The sequence below is a fragment of the Culex pipiens genome, chromosome 2 (assembly GCF_016801865.2).
Source record: "Culex pipiens pallens isolate TS chromosome 2, TS_CPP_V2, whole genome shotgun sequence".
Taxonomy (NCBI): domain Eukaryota; kingdom Metazoa; phylum Arthropoda; class Insecta; order Diptera; family Culicidae; genus Culex; species Culex pipiens.
This window is the reverse complement of record NC_068938.1, coordinates 72,707,647-72,729,852: the sequence shown is the minus strand read 5'-3', so window position 1 is coordinate 72,729,852 and position 22,206 is coordinate 72,707,647. Positions and strand designations below refer to the sequence as shown.

At 36.9% G+C, this 22,206-nt stretch overlaps 2 protein-coding genes across 4 annotated transcripts; one reads left to right on the top strand and one right to left on the bottom strand.

Moving 5' to 3' along the window:
• Positions 1–1,413: 1,413 nt before the first annotated feature.
• Positions 1,414–13,909, bottom strand: LOC120423268 (FERM domain-containing protein 5). 3 transcript variants are annotated; one of them, XM_039587007.2, is made up of 8 exons: positions 13,417–13,909; positions 7,585–7,689; positions 7,378–7,420; positions 6,570–6,743; positions 2,945–3,324; positions 2,792–2,880; positions 2,508–2,734; positions 1,414–2,446 (listed from the first exon to the last, which is right to left on the bottom strand). In XM_039587007.2, exons 1-8 carry the CDS (start codon positions 13,504–13,506, stop codon positions 1,875–1,877), a joined length of 1,680 nt encoding a protein of 559 aa, XP_039442941.1. In that variant the 5' UTR covers positions 13,507–13,909; the 3' UTR covers positions 1,414–1,874. The 3 variants fall into 3 exon arrangements, with proteins under 3 accessions (XP_039442941.1, XP_039442949.1, XP_039442956.1); XM_039587015.2 differs by having other exon boundaries at positions 2,517–2,734; positions 13,417–13,907; XM_039587022.2 differs by lacking the exons at positions 7,378–7,420; positions 7,585–7,689 and having other exon boundaries at positions 13,417–13,907.
• Positions 5,851–6,560, top strand: LOC120423280 (uncharacterized). The gene is made up of 3 exons (XM_039587039.2): positions 5,851–6,115; positions 6,171–6,329; positions 6,388–6,560. The coding sequence occupies exons 1-3, from the start codon at positions 5,903–5,905 to the stop codon at positions 6,547–6,549; spliced, it is 534 nt and encodes a 177-aa protein (XP_039442973.1). The 5' UTR covers positions 5,851–5,902; the 3' UTR covers positions 6,550–6,560.
• Positions 13,910–22,206: the final 8,297 nt, after the last annotated feature.

Sequence of the window (22,206 nt, the reverse complement as noted above, 5' to 3'; positions counted from 1 at the left end):
GATTGAATAGTGTAAATAAGGTACGTGAAATATAAAAATTCTTCTAAAGTGTACTGAACAGCAGCCGCGGGACCGTATTAAATATTGTTTTTTGACGAAGTTTTTCTCTGCAGAAATCCTTGGTGAAAAGTAAACCAAACTTTTTTTTGAGGTGAATTAGTGTTAAGAATGCATGAAAAGTTCACTTTATAACACAAAAAGTTCCTTAAGTACGAGAAACTAACGAAAAATAAAAGGGCACATTTGAACTTTTTTTTTGGTTTGCAGTGAAAATGGTTATGTGCCCTTTTGCGTTTTTGATTTTTTCAATAGGAAATTGTTTGTTATCAATCTGATTCTTGGAGGGCATGTAGGGAGTGTACTATTGAATGGAATAGTGGAATAATCCCGAATGTTTACGTTTTGGTTTTGTGCCCTAATGAAATGTTTGGCTCGAATTATCACACGGAGTTCAAAAATCATTTTCAGCATTAAAACTTTATGGAAGAAGAATTCCAGAGAAGGATTTAAGTTTTTGGCAAAAACGTTCAAAAACAAAGAACGTCTACTGCATTTTCCCTCCAAGAATTGCAAAATTCTCTCCCAGGGGGGATATCCTCACCGGTTGAGAAGCACTGGTCTAAACCAATCCCCGATAATAGTCCCTGGGAAATTGCGGCAGAAGTGTTCCAAGTGTGTGGGTGTTCCGAGTAAGTGGGATGATTGTATTTTGTTGAAAACGAACAACTTTTACTTGTAAAAATGCAAGAGAATGGCCTTAAAGACGATAAAAATGGTAAAAACAAATGAAAAGTTAACGTTTCGACGCCGTTTTGACGTTTCGAGAAAAACGCGTTTTAATGTTTGACCTTGAATAAACAAAAACGAGAGTACGCAATGTAAACAATAACAAACACGTTTTGTTTGGCTGACCATTCTGTGCATTCTGTGTTTGGCTGCCGGAGTTCCGAGTTATAATTGAAAATGTTTACGGTAGTCGAGCTCGTCTGTGTCAAACGCGTTCTGACCTGAAATCCCTTTGGCCAATTGTCGCACTTGCATAAATTTTCAGGGTGTGTCAAGATAGCACGACAAGATTGAAACTTCTTTCATATGAAAAGTGACATAAATTCAAGGATTTTTTTTCGGTTTTTATGGAATATCTGAGGATTGAAATCAAATTTCGGGGATCTGTATTTGACCTTCACATGATGAGGCATTGTGAGCTGCACTACTCGATTTGGCCCAAAATGAACGTACGACAAGTTAGCACGACGGCGATGATTTGTATTTATGCGATCATACTTGTTGTGTTGATTTCAGCTAACTCATAGCCTAGGAAACTTTATTTTTATCCCAAAATTATATCTGGAGAAGCTCCTAAAAAAAAACGCATATGCATATCATTAGAGTGTATATTAAACGTAAATCGTAAATACATAAATAATTTATGATTGATCAAAAAAGTCATACTAAAAAGCATTTCTATTAAAAACTGTAAAGCTTGCAAACTCAAAAGAGCAACTAAAATCTAAAACTAATAATAAGCAGTCCATTAAGTTTCTCCTAAAAGCTGTTGAACACCAAGAACCCAAAAAAAAAACATCTCGCCCCATTTCGATACAACCCCAAGCGCCTTCGAGCAATAGGAATCTTAAACACAATACTGATAATGTTCATGATTCACTTGAATTTCGATGTGTATGATTGATTCGCTTCCGTCCGATCTGCCATCAAATTTGCCTCGTAACGGGCAGCGTGAGCGTAAGGGTCATGTAGCTGTCGTTACCACCCGTTTCCCGCCCCTCGGCGTAACCCGGAACTGTTCCGGAATAGTCAAAGCCATCGCCATCCACCGAGGTGCCGCCGCCGCTGGCCCGTTTGGCCAGAACGAATCAGAATATGGCACCGAACTTTTTCGCGAGGAATTCTTTGAGTGGTTGGTAGTACTGGTAGCGCAGGCAGATCATCTCGGGCCAGTTCTTCATCGAGCTGAACATCTCCGAGTCGGACTCGAGGATGTACACGGCGGACACGGCTAGGACCACGACGACGAAGATGAACGACGGCACGAACGCCTGGATGAGGGAGAACTTTTTCACATTTTTCGCACTGTTGGTGGCGTTCTGCTGCTGGATCATGGCCGAGTTGTTGGCCATGCTGTGCATCGCCAGCGACGAGATGGCATCGGAAGTATAGTTTTGGCGGTGGTGCAGATGAGAGCCGAGCCGGTTCTCGATCACGTTGCTGGTGAAGCCGGACTCGGACGACGAGTGGTCGAACGAGTCCCGGAAATAGTAGTCGGACAGGTGGTCGTTGCTTTCGCCGTTGGTTTTGCGCGCCTCCTCCGAGACGGTCTCCAGCGTTGGCAGTGGGTTGTCGGTGCAGTACACGGACGACGCCATGTGGTGATCGTTGCACCCGCCGAGCGGTTCCGACATTGTAGATCGTGGAAGGCTGCTGTATCCTGGAAGCCGAGCAGAAATCGAAATTTTAGCGCTCGTGTGGCCCAAGAAGACGGTACTTACGTGACTTACGGATTTCCGCGAGATCACCTTGGGGACTGGAGGGCGTCGCCGGGACGCTCTGTGCTTTCCTCTTGCTCGGGCTTGTGTTGTTGAGCTTCTGCTGCCGCAGGGCGTTCAACGACTCGGACAGGATTTCCCGCTCGGTTCGACCGGAGTACTTAAACTTGGTACCCCACGAGAAGAACCCTCCGCCGGACATAACCGACGCTTGTTGGCTGTTTGGAAGACTGCAAAAAAGGAACCGTTAAGTGTTGTTGCAATGACAGAAACCTCATAATTCTTACGTAAAAAATAACATTTGTTCGATAGCACATCGCCACACGTATCGACACGCCGATCCCGACGGACACTTGAATCCAACCGTATGCTTTTTCTGCAACAAAAAAACAAATTCTCTCGCTAACTCTGTTAGTACGAACGTTGTACCCAAAACTTACCACCTCGCGCCGATCGTCCGTGTACGCCAGATGGATGATGAACATCTTGCCCTCAAAGTTAATCTTGTGCACCTCGGGCCACCGGAAGTGCTGCGCCCGCCGGCCCGCCGCGAACGTGCTGATGCCGGAAAAGTTGATGCCCAGGTAGAGCTGCGTGCCCCGGTGGTCCTTGACCGGGTGCGGATCGATGCCGTACGTCTCCAGGCTGCGCGCGATCCCTACAAACTCGTCCATCACGCCGGCCGCGTCCTGGCCGGGCTCGCGCTTCTGGTGCAGCTCCAGCACCTTCTTCTCCAGCGGTTCCGTCTGGCGCAGCGCGATCTTCAGTGACGACACGTACTCGCCGGTGTGCGCTTCCGGGTCGTAATCGCCGACCTCATCTACATGGGAGAAACCATTTGTGTGTTAATTAAACACTTTTTGAGTCATTAAACACGTGGTTGAAAAAGTTTAAAGTGAAAATTTCATCGAACATTTCTGTTGGATTTTTGTTCACATTTAACTCAACTCTTAACTGTTGAAGAACTGTTGAATATCTAGTTGTTTTAATATGGCTCAGATATTGAATATTAAAACATTAATTTTATTTTGGATCACTAATCTTATTTTGATTACTTCAACTTCAAAGGTAAAATCAAATAATCCTACATTAAATTCTAAAATATTGAAATTCTTCGTCCAGATCCAGAAAACTTACAAAATCGAATCGATCCGAAAATGTCGTGATCAGGCTCACTACACCATGACACAAAAAGACTTTATTTTTCGAATCACTGGGGGCATAATTGTGATGAACAGCACGTTCGAAGTAGCAGAAACCATTGAGGGACCCTTGAAGGTATCCAAATAACTAAGAACAACAACAGCAAAAAAAAAAATCGAAAATACAAAGTCTTATTCAATCTGCAGCAAATTATCAACATTCGCCGATGTGATGCTGACTTTACCGGTTGTGGATTCTTCAACGCGCTCGGTCAGGGAGACTTGTGTCCCGTTTTTAACGATCCTCTGTTTGCCCCGCTATTTTATGTAGGGGGAAGTGCAACTTTCAGATGTCCTGTTGAGAAGGTAAGCTGCAATTTATTAAAAAATATCCGCCTTATTTTTTAATCTCTTTCTAGGGAATCTATCACCTAAACAATACTTCTTTCAATGTCACTCCAATAATTCAAATGCCATCCGAAGGTTACAGATGGTACACAAAAACTAGTATCGTGGAGGTTAACAGAAATCGTACCGTTTACTGCACCGAGGTTCATACGAGAATAATCCAATTCAAAAGTAGAAAGAATTGATTGGAATTGGCATGTCATTCAGTTTGTAGTTAAAAATGGCGCAAACCAACTAACTGTATAACTTAATTGTTTTTTATTATGATGCCCAGAAAAAAAACAATTCTTGATTTATTACAGAACATGTTTCTTTTTTGTTACTTTTATATATTGTGTCAAATTAAAGCTGAATAGATTAAGGTTAAGGATCCACTACACGCAAATTTTTTTTCTTCGACTTTTTTACGGATTTGTCCTAACTTCGAATAGAAACAGGTAGAATCCCATATTTGTATTAGGTCCTGTAGAAATGTTTTGCAAAGTTTACAAGACCTAAGCTGATCTGATTGTTTCAATAGTTTCTTCAAAAAGCAAAATTTTAATTATTAATTATTAAGTTTTGCAAAGTAAACACAATTCCACTTGAGTCAATTTCAGTTGCAAACATTTCCCTTCATAGTGTGGAATATGAACTTCCTTCAAAAAAGTGGTCTCATGAAAAATGGAACAACATGAACTGAAATTTTTATTTCTGCTGTACACTTTTCTGCGGTAACCAGCTTGCCAGCTGAAGGCTGGTATTTTATTTCAACACAAGTCAACAAAAATCGAACCATGTACTGCCTGGAGATTAGTTCTGGAATTGTTTGATTTAAATCCAGAATAAAATAATATGTATCGACAGAAAACTTGTTGAAAAAATTAAATTAATACAGGTTTTTAAGTGTTCTTACATAGAAATTATAACAAATGATTTTTTTATGGGTCGTTCTTTCCCAACTATCAAAGCAGTTGCCACGACTCCTCTTCGATTTCCGTGAAACTTCACGATTATAAATAAAGAAAAAACAAGTACTTTTAAATTTTAAATTTTTATTCCCACTCAAAAAATTACCTTTCTGAGTTATTGCAGATTTGAAAAGTACATTAAATTTCCCTAAAAATTACATATCTCTCGTTTTTTCTATTAACTATTTTTTACCATTTTTCAGTGAAAAAATCTTTTTCGGGCCTTCAATTTCAATATCTATCGGTATCTATCCACAAAAATATTGTTTCAATGACTTGGTTCGAACAGAATTCTGTAAAAATTTAAGAACTCATACTCAATATAAAGTTTTATTTTTTTGATACTCTCAACCCCCGGTGGTTGGTCACTTTTTCGATTGACACTTTTTTAGTTTGTACCCCGTTGGTTGGTCAAAGCCAAACTAAAAAGTGTCGAACTGTCACTTTTTACACGGCGCTCACGCACACTATCAAAACAAACGTTGAGTAGTGTGTGTGAACTCCGTGTAAAAGGGGTGTCAAACTAAAAAGTGACCCCGTTCGTTTGACAACAATTGGTGCCAAACCATCGGGGTTTGAGTGTATAATAACATATACAAATTCGTACTTTTTTTAAGTGCTTTTGCTATGAATTGCGTATTTGCCATTCTTATTATTTCTTTAAAATAGTAGAGATTTTTTTCTAAGACCAAGAAGCTGTTCATTCGCTATAACTATCAGATAAAAGTATTCATTAATAGAGCATATGCCCATGGACCAACCATGATTATTTTGCCTAATACCTGAATAATTAAACGCACGAAATCTGCATTCACTGGAGCAAAAAATTACACTATCAAAGCATTATAAAAGAGGGCTCCGCCGTGAAGTTTTCACCCATTGAAAATATTCCGTCAAAATGTCCAAGTTGATCATTCTCGCCGCAACACTGCTGTTGTGTATCGTCATAGCAGAGGCTGCAAAGTTTTACCGGGTGGACAAGTACAAGCTGTGTGACGATGTCACGGATAGTGCGGCCAAGTTTAGTGATTTTCACGTTGTTGGAAAATCCCAAGCCATTTCCATCTCTGGAACGATGGAGGTGACCCGAATGGCAAAGATGCCGTTGCAGGTAGCATTGTAATTCTATTCAGACAGACAGAAAATTAATGGTAATTCGATTTCAGTTTCACCTGATGGTGAATCGCTGCGATGTTGACCAAAGCAACTGCGAGCATTTCGATACAATTGTGTTTGAAGACGTTTGCGCCATGTACAATGAAAGTCACCTCATGAAGGCCCACATGGCGTTCTTTTCGCCACCTCTAACCTGTCCGTTAAATGTTGTAAGTAACTTTGGAGCATTTGAGGGAAATTTCAATGACATCCTCGAAATCCAAACAGGGAAAGTACACCTCCAAGGACGGTCTCATGGACATGAAGATGTTTGAGATATTCCCCATCGGGAACGCCCACTGGCAGGCGGAAATGAGACTGATCGATGCTGCGAACAAAACCGCAACCTGTGTCTGGTCGGAGGTGACCATTCTGGAGAAGGACATGTAACAGGAGCATTCATTAGTTACCTTGAACGATGAGTGCCCCCAGCGCCGCAGCTTCCCCGATCGAACAGTACAGCCGCCCATGCCGCAGATCTCGCTTGAGCTGCTGAAACAGCATAACTTTTCCATTTCCCGTCAGCCGGCAGGGATCGGCTGGGTAGAATTTGACACGAAACGACAGCACCAGTGGTTCAACATCTGAAAATAGTTAGAAAATTTTGTATTGCCTAATGCCTGGTGTGTTTTATTAGAAGAAAAATAAAGTTCAAAGTAAAGACACTCAGTTCAGTTTTAGTGATCGAATTATGTTGATCCGAACTTTGCACGAAAAATTATCTTAAGAATCTGATGTAACCATTGCAAAAAAAAAACATGTGGTGCATCAAAACATGTAATCAAGTGTTGAAAGAGACAAACTGCTTAACGGCACGCAAACTCATTAGCAGAGGATGAAGTACATGCCACCACTGCAGTACTTCGTTCTAGAGCTTCTTGACCAGCGGTTCTCAATACCAGCTAACAAACATTTCAAAAGGTTTAAAATCTTATAATTTTATTCTTTCCGGAAACTTCGTGTGAAAATATTAAAAAAAATCTTGTTTTTCACTAAAATCATCTCCTCAGTCGGCAGTTATCAATCCAACAACTTAAATAAGCTAATTATGGATAATTAACCACACCATATTGTTCTTGAGAATTTTTATCAAAAAAAAAAACACTTTTTATCTCAATTTTTTTAGTTTTAGAAATATTGAATTTTGTCGGCTAAACATCAATGTTAATCCTGTAGTTTGGGAACCTCTGCTCCAGAACAACTGCCACAATATCTTACCTTTTACTTGTTTGATAATAGTTTTTGCAAGATCTAGCCAGTGCTGCAATTTCCACGCGTCGAAGAAAAGCGAGAGGAGAAAAAAGAGTACAAAAATTATGATACAAACTATCCCGCACACATTGTCAGCGTGCCACAAGCAGCCGTAGCCACATGTGCTAATTTATGCCAACTACATTATGATGACAGGCCGCCACCACCGCTTACCCTCTGCTTGGCCGAATCCACGAATCGAAGCCCGAAATAGTCCCGCTCGGTGATCTCCAGCGTATCGCAAATGTATTCCAGCAGAAAGCTGCCCTTGTGATGTGGCTAAAATTAGAGATAAAAGGCGAAATGAATCCAACGAACCAACAGTTTTGCAATCAGCAGTATAAAATTGTACGGTGTCCGGCCGCTCGCGTATGGCCCCGACCGTGCCAGGTTGGGGCGTTGCGGTTCCGGGCGAGACCGACCATCATCATGTTTCGTTCGTTTGTTGTTGATTGGTTGTCAAATTTGTGTGAGGACTGAGAGAATTGTGGAGTGGGTATGTTGCATCCATGAAATTTGTTTCATATTGATAAATCAATGTCTCTGTGTTCTCTTGTGTGAACTAGATTGGAACCCCTGCAAGCAGTGTACAAAATAGCACAAAGGCATCGAAATGTGACAATTAAAGAGCATTTAACTTAATTAATTAATAAAAATGTGTTAACTACAAAATTCAAATCGCACTGTAGCATTGAGATTGCTTAGTGGATAATGTAATGTAATATGTAATGTAATGTAATGTTATATAATATTTGGACCCGATGCATATATTTCTCAAAGAAAACAAACAAATGTTTTCTCATCATTTTTTCTACTTTTCTCAAACTAAGACTTGTTATGACTTCAAAATAACAAAACAACCAATATAATATCAATTAACTAAACGCGTGAAAACATTACAAGGTAATATTTGCTGCAACCTTCCATCGGATGAGGAAGTAAAATGTCGGTCCCGGCCTTGGTTGTTAGGCCGTTAAGTCATTATTGCTTATTGGCTTATTATTGAGTGATATACAAACATGGGCTCAGAGGTGGCTCCGTGGCTAAATTGTTAAGACTTCTATCTCACAAGCAGATGGCTCAGGGATTAAATCCCGGTCGGTACCGTTGAAATGGAATCAGGCATTTGAACATTGAATATGAACAAAAACGAAAATGAAACAGGTGGGATTCGAAATCACACCTTTGGATTGGTGGTCTGGGACGCAAAGCAATCGGCCATCAGAAGGTTATTTTCATCTGAAGGGCCTATTCTTACTTTATATACAAATAATATTGAAAAAAATTAAAAAATAACATGCTTGTTATTCACGGTGTGTTTCCCAGAACAATCTTAAGACAAAACATTCGGCAAGTCTTATACAGTCTTTTCTCATATTCGGAACAGTTTACAGATCGACCAATGTTCAAAAAAATCATAGCAAATCGATAATTGAACATAATGATTCGCTCTTACCTTCATGTAAAAGCTTTTCTTGTGATCATTCGATTGATGCATAGACCGGCTGTAAATTTTTACGTTTTATATCAAGTTTTCAAAGAAAAACATTGACTCTTGAAATCCACAAATTCGGAACACTTTTTTCTTACGCATGTAAACAAACTTTGATTCTCTCCAGGAGTACATATTCTCTACAAAATAATGACTTCACATACTTGAACCAATGAAATTAAAGCGTAGTAATGTTTTATGAATGGTCTGATAACTTTTTTTGTGAAAATATCTGTTAAATTCAGGTGTTCTACAATTGTGGGAGGCACAATAACATCCCACAATTATGGAACAAGCAATCTGGAGGCAGTGTTTTACTGCTCTGCATAAAATAGTCTTGAAATAAGGTTTTTTGTTCAAAAAGTACTTTTTTTACTAGCGAAATAGCAAGAGAATGTCCAAATAGCAGGGACGACAGCAAAGTTGCATTTTGCATCCTATTGACAATATACCACAAAAGTGTGCCGAATTTGTTGGTGTTCCGAATATGTGAGATGGCTGTATTGCATTTGAAAACTATTTATTTTCCAAAAAGTTTTCAAAATTATTTTTTAATCCTCTGCCATACAGTCCAGACTCGATTATTCGAAGGCCTCGGAAAAATTTCACGTCGAATAATCGAATCACGAAAAAAAATTATTTTATTTATTATTTTTGCATGACTCATCAAAATCAAACCATCCACATTAACGACCCTCGGGTCTTTTGTGGTCTCTATTGCAAGTTTCTGCTCGAACCTAGGAGTCCGAAGGCTTGAATGAGGAGAGCACCCAAACCTCTTTTACTCCAAGGAACCTTCCACCCCAATGTTTGAACTGACGACCTTTGGATTGTGAGTCCAACCGCCACCAGCGATTCCACCGGAGTAGGCTTGGTTTGGTGTGTTGTTTGTACTTATGGCATGGAGACGACTCCTACACCTGGAATGACTTAACGGCCTAACAACCAAGGCCGGGACCGACATTTTACTTCCTCATCCGATGGAAGGTTGCAGCAGATGGGAATCGAACCCAGAATCATCCGCTTACAAAGCGGACAGCGTAACCATTCGGCCACGCACTTTATGACTCATAAACTACTCTAAAATTATTAAGAATTTTTAATTCCATGATGGCGACCAAAATGGCGGCGACACATATAAAAAAAACATTTTTCAATTTGAAAGGCAACCAAAGATTTAATTAAGACTAAACTGGGGTTGCAGAACTCGAATTTGATGTTTAAAATAAGAAAATAAAAGAAACGAAAAAAAAAGTTTGGTCATGATTCGAATATCCGAAGTCCTATACAAACCTTTGGATAATCGAACCTCGAATAATCAAAACTTCGGATAATCGAGTCTGGACTGTATAACAAATGACGTTTCAAAACAATTCAGAATCAATCACATTGTAGAGAGCAGTTTTCTGAACAAGTTTTAAAAAAGTATCAATTTGGGATCAATATAAGCAGAAATATACCCCACTTTGTAAAATAAAAAATTTCTGGATTCAATTTCCATTCAAACGATGAACACCGCCTGAAAGAGCCTTCTATCATGGTGTCAAATATCAGACTTGCCGAATTTGTTATCTTAATGTTCGCGGAAAAATACACCGTGTGTTATCCTATTAAGCAATTCGTTACATGAGTTCATTTTTGATAGCATTTTATAAGGAGTTCTCGATCCTCAAAATGTTGATAAGAACACGATACACTCAACCCCCGGTGGTTGGTCACTTTTTCGTTTGACACTTTTTTAGTTTGTACCCCGTTGGTTGGTCAAAGTCAAACTAAAAAGTGACGAACTGTCACTTTTTACACGGCGCTGACGCACACTATCAAAACAAACGTTTGGTAGTGTGTGTGAACTCCGTGTAAAAGGGGTGTCAAACTAAAAAGTGACCCCTTTCGTTTGACAACGGTTGGTGTCAAACCATCGGGGTTTGAGTGTAGATGCTCATTTGTTTTACGTTCTCCAACCCTGGTACACAGAAAATAAAGTAGAATCTGTCACTATTTCCGGATAAATATATATCAATATATCAATTTTCATCAGTTGGATCATTACTCCGGGCGATTTGACACCGTATTGCTTTACGAGAACAAATCGCCCGGAGTAATGATCCAACTGATGAAAATTGATATGGAGTGCATTCTTGGTTATCTGGGAAATAACCTATTAGCACTTAACCTTGAAAAAACAAAGATGATGCTGTTTCGAAACTCACAAACCGTCGTGCCACCACATCCACCCCTCAACGTTGCCAACGAAGTGATCGAAGAAGTCCAAAGCTTCAAATATATGGGAGTTCACCTGGACAAACGTCTCACCTGGAGAAAACACATTGACGAAGTGGTTTCTAGCTGCTCTGCGCTTTGTGGTATTCTCAGAAAACTAGCATGGATACTTCCGCAGCATGCTCTTCTGAAGATATACTACGCTTTCATCAACAGCAAATATCAGTACGGAATCGCGATTTGGGGAACAGCGTGCAGGACATTTTTAAAGGACGTACAAACTCAACAAAATCGGTGCATCAAGGCAATCTTTAGGCTCCCGTTCCTGTACCCAACATTCGACTTGTACGCAAGCCAGCAGCATAGTATTTTGCCAATTCTTGGAATGTTCAAGCTGAAAGTATCAGTTCTGATGTACAAAATCGAAACCGGACAGCTGCATCACAACTGGCGATTCACGAGAGCAGTACATCAACATTTCACCAGGCAGGCAGGAGACTTTCAACAAGAAAGATTCAGAACAGAAATTGGAAGGCGAAGATTTACAAATCTTGGAGCTGATATTTACAACCAAGTTCCGGACTTAATTAAAAACCTACCAGAGTTGACCTCGTTCAAAAGCAGATTAAAATATCACCTGAAAGAACATTTGTCATCTATTTTGTAATTGTCAGCTAGTTTTTCATGTTTGTTTAAGTATTTTTTGTTATTTGTTTAATTAACTTTAATGTACATTTAAATGAAACTTAAATGCCAATCGTGTTCCCTTTTAAAGAACAAAAGTTCAATGGGGAGAGCGATTGATATTATGGCGGTGTAATATTATTGTACAACTGAAATAAAATAATTTTGATTGATTAAAAAAAATATATATATTACCATTATTTTTTTCTGTGAAAATTAATGTTGTTGTTCTGTGTCTATACTAACATCAAAGCAAAACAAGATAGGGTGAAATTCTCGTATGTTTGGCAAGTTAAGAAGTCGGCCCTGTTTCCACCTATTACACAAATTGTCACTATTTAACAACATATTTTGCAAAGTTTATTACTTGATATCGGTGGAAAAGAAATTTACTAGAAGCTGTAATCAAATGTCAAAGTGCTGTTATGCCAAAAATAGTGTTATGTATTGCACAAATGTTAATTCTTGCTCTTTGATTTTATTAAAGGCTATCTAAAACAGTTTCAATCAAGTAATAAAAAGCTTACTTTTATTACTGCTGTGTTTCAAAAATATCAAATTAGAACATTTCTTTGTTACAACCATATTTCCACGGAAATCCAAGAAGTTTTGTAAAAAAATAACGTTTTCCAAGGTTTTGCAAACCTTGATAAATTTGAACCGCCCGTGTGAATCAATCGGACCGCGCACTGGACTCACAATCCAGAGGTTGTTGTTTCGAATCCCGCGACGGGCGCTCTAAAATTCTTTGTGTAAATATGGGTATCCGGCGCCGTCGCTCCGTGCCGTACTCAAACACTTGGTAGCCCAGAGCGGCGAAGTCCTTGTAGATAAAAAGGAAGACACTAGTGGTTGGTACTAGCAATAGTGGCCGGCAGTTATAAAGTCTTCGATAAATTTGAACGTTCTTTTTTATTGGCTATGAATAGATATGATTTCAAGATTTCAAAAAAGATGATACTTCCTCTAGTTTAAAAATAAACTAGGAAACATCGCACCCTACCCGCTATAGCAGATGTCGCCTTTCGTTGAATTAATACATCTAATGGATAATTAATTTAAAGTTCTATGTGTATAGTCTGGACAGTGGCGCTATTTTTAGCCTCGCGCGTCCAACCGCCTTTTTTGAAGCGTCTTACGTAAATCGCGGGAGAACGCTGCTGCTGTCCGCGAGAAACAACAACAGCAGAACATCAGCATGAAGAAGCATCATCCCCATATAGGTTAATAAGGTTTTTTTGGGGTGTGGGTGGGTTGACTGGAGAACCTTAACAACGTTACAGCACCCATCCTTTGGAATTCTGGGGGGTTTCTCCCATGTATACGCATACAATCAGCGAATTATGTTGAAAACGATTTGAAAAGATTGATAAATCAGGCATCGACGGCAATTAATAGGCTCTCGAAAAAACAAGAAACAATAGGAGCGTCCCGTCATCCTGGCACGAAACACACTCCAATCAAGGACCTGCTCTATATATTTCCCTTTGCTATGTGCAGCAGCAGGGTGAAAGTGAGTGTGGTTGTGTATATAGAACGCGAACAGGGAACGATCCGTCAGATTTTAAAGGGGCTGAGGACCTTGAGCTGGAATTCGGAAGCCACCTTACCTGGAACTCGCACTCGAGTACGTCCAGATCCTCCAGCAGTCGAACGGTGCACTTGTAGACGACATTTCCCTCGCTACGACTCTTGAACATACTTTCCCCACGACACTGACCAGCGACTCGCAGCGATGACCGACGACCGGAGCAGGTTCCCTTCCAGCAGCAGCACCAGCACCAGCACACTTTTACACCAGAAATGAAAAATCAGCACAAAAAAAAACACTCCCCCACCGTGAGCGAAACGGGACGGAAAATCCACGGGAAAAACCAGCAATTTTCCGACCTTCCCGAAGTGCTGGCCACCGGAACCGGAACCAGTCTGAGGAACTATTTCGGACAGAGAGAAAGAGAGGAGTAAGGAGGAGGACGAGCGCAATCGGAAAAATCCACCCGAGAATTTTCACTTTTCCTGCACAAAATTTTTACGACATTGACATTTTCCACCGTCGTCGTCGTCTTCGTCCCGTTGCTTCACACACTCTGAATCGCTACAACTGGTGTGGCGGCGGCGACGATGGTCCTGCGATTTGGGTGTGTGTGCGTGCAACAGTCCCTTAAAAGTCATGTTCATTCATATAGGTACCTTCTGAAGGGGGAGAGGAGCTAGACGTCAGTTGCTGGATATCGCGCAACGACGGGGACTGACAGGACGATTTTATGGGGTTGGTGGCAGTAGCACAGTTGAGTTGTTGCGCCATAAAATAAGGGTGGTCTCGGGTTTGTGCGCGTGTCAAATAGGGGTGGAAAACTGTTCGAAAATGGGGTGGTGTAAGACAAGAAAGAATGATCTTGGTTTATTTTAGAGAAATGACACGATACCAAAAAAGTCATTGAAATAATAGTTTTTTTTAATAAACCTCATGAAGTTGCAGCAAAAAAAAAAAACAATGGTAAAATCCCACGAAAACCTCCCACATTACTTATATGAGATTTGTTTTCTCTTGTTTACACTGACCTACAAAAATAACACAAATGAAAGCGCAGGCATGACAAGCAGGGTAGCATGAAGTTTGGGATCCTCCGAAACACGCGCACTTTGAATTTTTCAAAGATATTTAGACAGGGCCAAATGGTTTTTCTCCAAAGTTTGTATAGATATTTAGGGCGGTTCGTCGCTGTTGCATACAAGTAAAAATTGCATGCAATATGTGGGAGTAGCGTTCCCCTTGAGTTGAGAGTCTGCGCAATCTATTCCGATTTTCTTTTCCATGTACATTCGTTCAGTTTAAAATATTATTAAGTATCTAATCATAATCGGTGATTTCTCAGCTTAATTTAATATACAGTCCAGACCAGTGGCACCGATTAGTCCAAAATGTTGGGGGTCATGGTTGATTTCCAAAAACGAAGAGTAGGCGTGGAGTTTAAATGTTAAAGTTTTTCGTATCTCATGAATTTTACTAATTTGCATATTTATGCACAAAATAATTAACGATAAGATATGATTTTATTGTATTATAATTATCTGGAAAAAATGTTGGTTAGAAAAGGTAATTTAACTCCAAACTATGTAGAATGTTAATTAGGGAAATTCTTGTTATTTGGAAAGTTTAAGACTCAAATTGAATTCCGTCTAATTTGCAAATTCTTTTTATTTTAACAAAGTATTGCAAAAGATTTGATAGAAACATACTGTTTCACTTCCCATAAGCTATTTATTACTTGATTTTGATTAAAAACGCATTTACGGAAAAATAAAAAAAATGTAAAAGAGTTTGTTTTGACGAAACAAATTGTAAATAAAAAGCTTTTTGCGGTTATGTACTTTGAAATTTCAACAAAATTCCAAAGAGTTTTGAATCAATCCAAACATGCTAAAATTATTTTAAACGTAGAGGAATGCATTTCAAATTGATTTCATTTGATTGCATGTAAAATTCCTTTAATTATTTGAATTTCAAAAGATTTTTTTTGCCCCCTCAAGAACTCTTCAAAATTTAAGAACATTCAAAATTCAAGGAAATGAAATAAGCGAAATTTATGTAAAAATTGATAAAATTTACGAATGTTTAAAATTCAAGAAATTTATGAAATTCGAATGATTTAGTAAAACTTGAGAAATTCAAATTAGATAGAAACATTGATAAAATTAATAAAACATTTATTGAAAATTAAAGAAACCCACGATTTTAAAATGGTTAAAAACAAGGAATTCATGCGTACTTTATCAAAATGACACATTTTTGCTTGTTAGTAGTGGCAACGAACTTAAATAATTTATAAATTGAAGAAATTAAAAAATCAAGAAATTTAAATAAGATATTTGACATTTCTTTTCCAGGAATTGACAAAAAATTAGACATTCATTCATTCATTCATATAACTCAAAAAAATTCAAGAAATTTAAAAACCAACTTGAAAAATTTAGTTAGGCTGTTGCAATTATTTTCCCCCCTTCAAAATTGGTCCGAAAAATCAGGGGGTGAAAAAAATCATAAAACTTCAAAATGTTCATGAAAATAGAAGTCTAATCAACTGAAAATAATCTAAAATGCATTTTTCTGCCTTGATAATCATATTAAGCATTGTTTGGGCTCGTCTAAAAAAAAAGATTTTTATGAAATTTCGATGTACAATAACATTTTTGTCAATTTATTATATTTTGGAAACTAATGAATGCAAAACAACTGGACAGGTGTATAATGCATTTTAAAACATTTTTTCATTAAAATGTCGAAACCATGGCTCATAAATTCAATTTGTATACTTTTTATTTATTTTTTGCCAAAAAATCATTAAAATTCTAGAAATTCAAAAAATTATGAAATTTAAATAATACAATAAAATTTAAAATAAATGCAAAATTCAACAAAAACAATAAAAATGCATGCATGAGGTGAAGCTGTGAATCATTTTTGGAGATAATTGACCATCACTCTAAAATATTCTGTAGAAAATTAAATTTAACGAATTTCTGCACCAAAATGAATCAGCATGTGCCTGTTGTTGCCTTCTTGAAGCCACTGAAGAAATTTTTGATCTAAATCAAATGTGTTTCAAAATTTATATAATTTTGTTTAACAATCATTGATGTCCTAGTTGGCAATCATTGATTAATGACGATTTCCATAACTTCGCAAGGAATGGAATAATCGTTACCAAAAGGTATCAGCATGTGTAGAGCACTATTCTAAACAACCTGTAGAAGGAATTTTGTCAAAATATTGATAGCGATGAACAATTTATATCATTGAACGAAAAATCATGGCAATGATCGAAGTCTTCACGATAAGTAACATGCAATTCTTAATGCTTGGCCATCAATGATAAAAGTGTTTTTTTCTGAAAATTTTCTATTTTTAGCATAATTATTTCTGGAGTTTTTTTTTTTTTTAAAAGGTCCAATAAACCAAATTTTGAGTTTTTGAATTTTGGGTGTTTTTTTATAACCCTGACTCAAGGCGGTTTCAAAACACCCAAAAAGCAAAAACCGGAAATTTGGTTTATTGGACCATTTAAAAAAAAACTCCAGATTTGTCCCCTGAATTATATTTTCAAATTCTTTCAAAAATCGGAGAAGGCGATAGCATTGTGTTTTTTTTTTTTTAAATTATTATGTGGAATTGTTTCAGATTTTGTTTGAATGTCATTTCCAACAAAAACGTTATTTTAACAATTGTGTTTTTCGGCTAAAATTGGTATGAAACGTTTTATGTATCAATTTTCTAATGTACTTAAAATAAACTTTCCAAATTTGACAAACAAAATAGGAAATTTATCTGCATTTTTGTAACTGTAAACCAGTCAAAAAAAAAATTAAAAGTGGAAAAATGTTTCAGTTGCATGGTTAAGTCGTTGCAATTATTTTTCAAAGTTTATTTCTTAATAGGTGTGAAGGTATGGCACCAGGAGAGGGCACCGAAAACCTATATTTACACTTAGAACTGGAACCGGAGACCTTTGGATTTTGAGTCCAGTGCGCGGTTCGATTGATCCACACAGGCAGACAATCTTATGAGCGAACCCATAAAATTTATGTTGATGACATCTCTCAAATTAACACCGATGTCTCTGTACAACGTTGTCAAATTTGATAACTTTTGTATCGAAATCCAGAAAGTTGTAAACGATTTTGTTCTGAAATCGTCACTGACTTCGAAAATAGCAAATGTTTTTTAACATGGATTTTACGTTTTTTACAGTTTTTTGTGTGTTTATGAATAAACAATGTATTTGTAATGTTTTAAATATTATTTTTTAAATATTTCTGTGAAATTTTATTTTCGATGTTAAAAATAAGAATATTTTTTTCCAACATTTGGAGGGGGGGAGGGGCCCAAAGCATGGGCTTGACCTCCTAGACCCACCTTCATTTTTACTTATCGACTCAGAAACAAATTCTGAACAAATGTATGTGCGTGTGTGGCGATGTTGATCAAAAATGTGCACTTGATTTTCTTGGCTTTGGCTGAATAAATTGTGTCCGGATGTGGTCCATTCGGTTCACTTTCAGGCCCTACAGCTTGGTATTGAACTTGAAATTGTTTAGTGGTTAATCGATTCTACGTCTCATTTACTTCAAAATGAGTCCGCGTCGACCTTCTACGATTTGTGATTTCAGAGATAGAGCAGTTTTTTTTTAATTTATCACAAAAAAGGTAAAATTTTCGGGTGGTGCCGAAACTGAAAAATTTGATTTGAGTTAAATTATGGGATTCTTGTTTGTTTTGATGGTATCAACAGCCCCACCAAATTTGAGCTTGATCAGAAAAAGTTTATTTCAAATGCTGTGTACGTTTGAAGCAAGAAACTTCGATGAAATAACTCTAATGGAAGACAACAATTTTACAGCCCCACCGATCTTTGAAATACCAAATGTCACAACACCACTAATTTACAGCTGCTTTTGCCGACCATGACCGTGTGCCGGCGGCTTCAGCCACACACCGCCCCGTGAGTGCGTCACAGTTATGGGAAACTGCTCCCTTTCACGCGCGTGCAACCGCCTCGTCCCGTCTAGAGCAATCCAGAGCAAATCGACAAATTTCAAGTATTCGACCGATTAGACGTTTTAGCAACAATTAAATCGTGCACGCCGACCAACGTCAACAAATTCTCTAGTTTGGTGGGCCATTGACCCGCCTCCACGTTGGGCTAGCGAGGACGTTCCATCCATCCATAAAACGGTCTGTTGAGTGCCATTTTCAAAAATACACAGTAAAAATATTTTGATATAACAAATTTATATTCGTTTTGAACTTTCTAAGTGAATTATTGTTTGTTATAAACTGTAATGCTTAACTCTTTAAATGAACAATCTGAAAGCCAATGCCTTTTTCAATTGAATCTAAATTTCATGTAATGTTTTATATGACTTGCGTTTAAACTGTTCAAAATTTTGGCTATGTGATAATTGACAGAACCGAACACGAGCTAAAATAATTCCTCGTGTCGTGTTCTATTGGGAAAACGCCGGTCCCACAAAAATATCCGACATGTGCAAATTTCGCCCTCACCAGATTCGCAAACCGTTGCAAAAATACAGACTAACAACAAAAACAGACAAAGTAACGCCAACAAAAAACAAGAAACAGAAATACAAATATAAATCTTTCTAAAACCAACCCACCATCGTGTGTACGTACCCGCATCGTCTAAATTTGGTTTAGGAAGATTTTCCTCCCATGTTGCACCGAATTTTCCTCACCTGATACTCTCGTGAAATGCGAAAGATTTCCGCGCCAAGTTTGAAGGTCTGGTGGGTACTTGGGTCAGCTGACCCCGGCGGGGTGGTGGTGGATGGTAATGATGATACTCAGCGCCACAGCAGTGCTAAGGTGAAACCAATCGGTTTGGGGGATGAAGAAATGACACACTTTCTGCTCAGAATCTATGTCACAGATTGTTGCCATTTGGATGGCGATCTGTTTTTCCCGCGGAAAGTGAAAATTGTCCATTAAGCAGCAACGACTTGGGTTTTAACGTGAGCGTGTAAATAAGTATTACCTTGAGCGTAAATCTGTCAGTGGGAAGTGGGCAGACCATGAGGCTTGATGGGAGCTTGTGTAAACAAAGTGTGGTAGTTAATTCTACTCAACTGAAAAAAATGTATAAAAACTCGATGATTTGTAGCTCAATCAAAAATAATTAAAAAGGAGATCTGTACAGCAAAAAAATACGATTTACATGAAGAAATTAAATTTTGCATCATACGTTTTTTTCCGTACGAGTCTCCATACATATCGGTATGTAAATGTGTGCAGTTCGGTATCTTAAGGAGGAATTCTCTGAACGATTTGGTGTCTTCGACAAAGTTGTAGATTGTGATTAGGACTTTTTGGAAAAAAATAGGTAAACAGAATAAACATCAGATTTTAATATAACTTTTTATAACTAAAAGTTAAATTCCCAAAATCTCTCTTTTTTATTTATGAAATTTTATCTTAAGGAACTTGAAACGACATCTCCTGAACTAGAAGGTGACAAGTGGGAATTCCCGGTAAAAAATTCCCGGGAAATCGATGATTTTTGGACCTCTCGATTCCCGGGATATTCGGTTGAGACTTCCGGGAAATTTAAAATTTTAAAATATCGAAGCAAAATAATATAAACGAATCAGAAAATTATTTAAAAAAATAATTGTTTAGAACATTGGATGTTCAAAACCGAATAAACCAATGCTTCCCTAATCATTTTATAAAGAAAGTGTAAAACTTAACTTCAGTTTTTTTAATTCTTAGTCCCTAAATTTATTTCGCTGAATTAAGGTAATTTCCTTTTTTAATGAAAATAAGTCATTTTGTGTTTCACGTCAACATCAATATTCAGTTATATTTTGGAAAAAAACTCTGACAATCTTTGTAAAGTTGAGGACCACCAATTGTGAACATTCGAGTTTTACTGATAACTGTAAATGAATGACAAATTTAAATTTTTGTTTGGAGTCATTATTTATCATATTGCAAACATCCCGATACTGAGAAATTATATATTAGCTATTTTTTACTTACAAAAATATAACAAGAAGTTCATGCAACAAATTTGCGAAACCATTGAAAAATCACTCAGTGCGAATTAAAATTCGTAAACATTTTAAACTACAATGTTGAGTCCCAAAAAGCTCAAGAAATGATCTTGTATTTGCTGATTCAGAAAAAAAAAATCAAAAGGTAGATATAGTTCAAAATAATGCAGAAACTGAAATTAACGTTTCACAGAACAAGTATGAATGAATTGTAACTAAATTCGTTGAAAAGAAACAAAATTATTGCTTTTCCATTCAAATTATTGCCATTTATGACGAAAAAAAACTCCCGGGTCCCGGGAATTCCCGGGAAATGGTCAAATTCAACTCTCGATTCCCGGGAAATTTAAAATCTTGAGAATCGTCACTCTCTATTCTGAACCAACGTGCGTGATAATGCAAAAATTGGTTTAGGAGATATTTATTTTGGGAAAAAATGTTTTTGAAAAATATTGTAAAACTGGACAAAAAAATATTAAAAATAATTTTTTATAGCTAAATTGAATTTGAAATCAAAACACGGTATATTTTTCTTAAAACATAAAGATAAACAAAATCGGTAAGCTTGATATTTGGTACCATAAAAGAGGGGCTCTTCCCAATATATGCCCGATTTTGTAAAATGAAAAGGGACTTTCTACAACAATTCTGGATTTAATTTCCTTTTATATGGTGAACACCGCCTACCGATTTTTCTTAATAAATCGAAAAAAAAATATTCAAAAAAAAAACTTGCTCTAGACCCCTCGACGCAATATTCGATGAACGCCGGAGTATGTCACGAAAGAACCCTTCTTTTATGTTCCAAATATCGGACCTGTTTTTTTTTCGATTTGAAAATACCTTCTAATCATGTGACGCAATTGAATTATCATCACTAGGCTTAGTGATTTTTCACGCTCGAAAATTGTAAATTTCACGGGGACCACAATTTCAAAACACCAAATTTCACGCAAATTTCGCGGAACTTTAAAAATGTTCAAATGACTCTGAAAATCCTATGTTTAAATCACAGAAACTACTTTTTATGCTTCATTATATATTATTCTTCAATAAACTAAAAAAAATCTTCACTTAATTTGAATGCGACACAAAAAAAATCTCCTGGTTTCAAAAAAATCCTTCAGGTTTAGGGATGGGCTCTACACATATTTTGAAACAAAATGTAGGGCACGCGTATTCTCGTTTACTGAACTGCTCTTTTAATATTCGACTAATCAAGCTTAAATGTTTTCGCTAATTTGCTTCAATTATATCATTTTACATTTTATTGAATTTAATATCAAAGCAAGATTTAACAATCTTCTACGGTCAAAATGAGAAAAATAATTTAAATTTTCTGTGACATATTTTTTAAGGGTTTTAGCTCTTTTTTCAAAAACTAAATTTAACAATTTGCAAAAATTATATCATTTTTAACAAAATTTAAATTTTTATTCTAAATGAGAGAGAAAAAAAAGGTAAGTAATATTTTTAACTTTCACTGTAATAATTCACCAAAATAAACAAATAGTGTTAAAATTAAACAGGCCCTACACGAAAATTTGATATGTTTTAAAATATGATTCCAAAGATAAAAAATACTCTTCATTTTATTTTTAATAAAACAAAGCTTAATTCTTTTAATTTCTTTTAAAACTAAACCATTCAAATAAAATAACAGTAAAATTTTTAATGCAGCAATTAAAAATATTACTAAATTTAGTTAGTTTAAAAAAAACTCAAATACTAAATATTTCTTCAAATTGTTCATATCAACTTGACATACATGTTTATTGTATATTCAAGCTTTTTAATTGAAAACTAATAATATTTAATGAAATTGTCTT

Excerpts from the sequence above, each read along its gene's own strand:
- LOC120423280 (XM_039587039.2), top strand. The coding sequence starts at position 5,903 with ATGTCCAAGTTGATCATTCTCGCCGCAACACTGCTGTTGTGTATCGTC. Across the intron at positions 6,116-6,170 it reads TGGCAAAGATGCCGTTGCAG|TTTCACCTGATGGTGAATCG; the intron begins GTAGCATTGTAA and ends ATTCGATTTCAG. Across the intron at positions 6,330-6,387 it reads TAACCTGTCCGTTAAATGTT|GGAAAGTACACCTCCAAGGA; the intron begins GTAAGTAACTTT and ends AAATCCAAACAG.
- LOC120423268 (XM_039587007.2), bottom strand. The coding sequence starts at position 13,506 with ATGTTCAAGAGTCGTAGCGAGGGAAATGTCGTCTACAAGTGCACCGTT. Across the intron at positions 7,690-13,416 it reads TACTCGAGTGCGAGTTCCAG|CCACATCACAAGGGCAGCTT; the intron begins GTAAGGTGGCTT and ends CTCTAATTTTAG. Across the intron at positions 2,735-2,791 it reads GAACAAATGTTATTTTTTAC|TCTTCCAAACAGCCAACAAG; the intron begins GTAAGAATTATG and ends CCTTTTTTGCAG.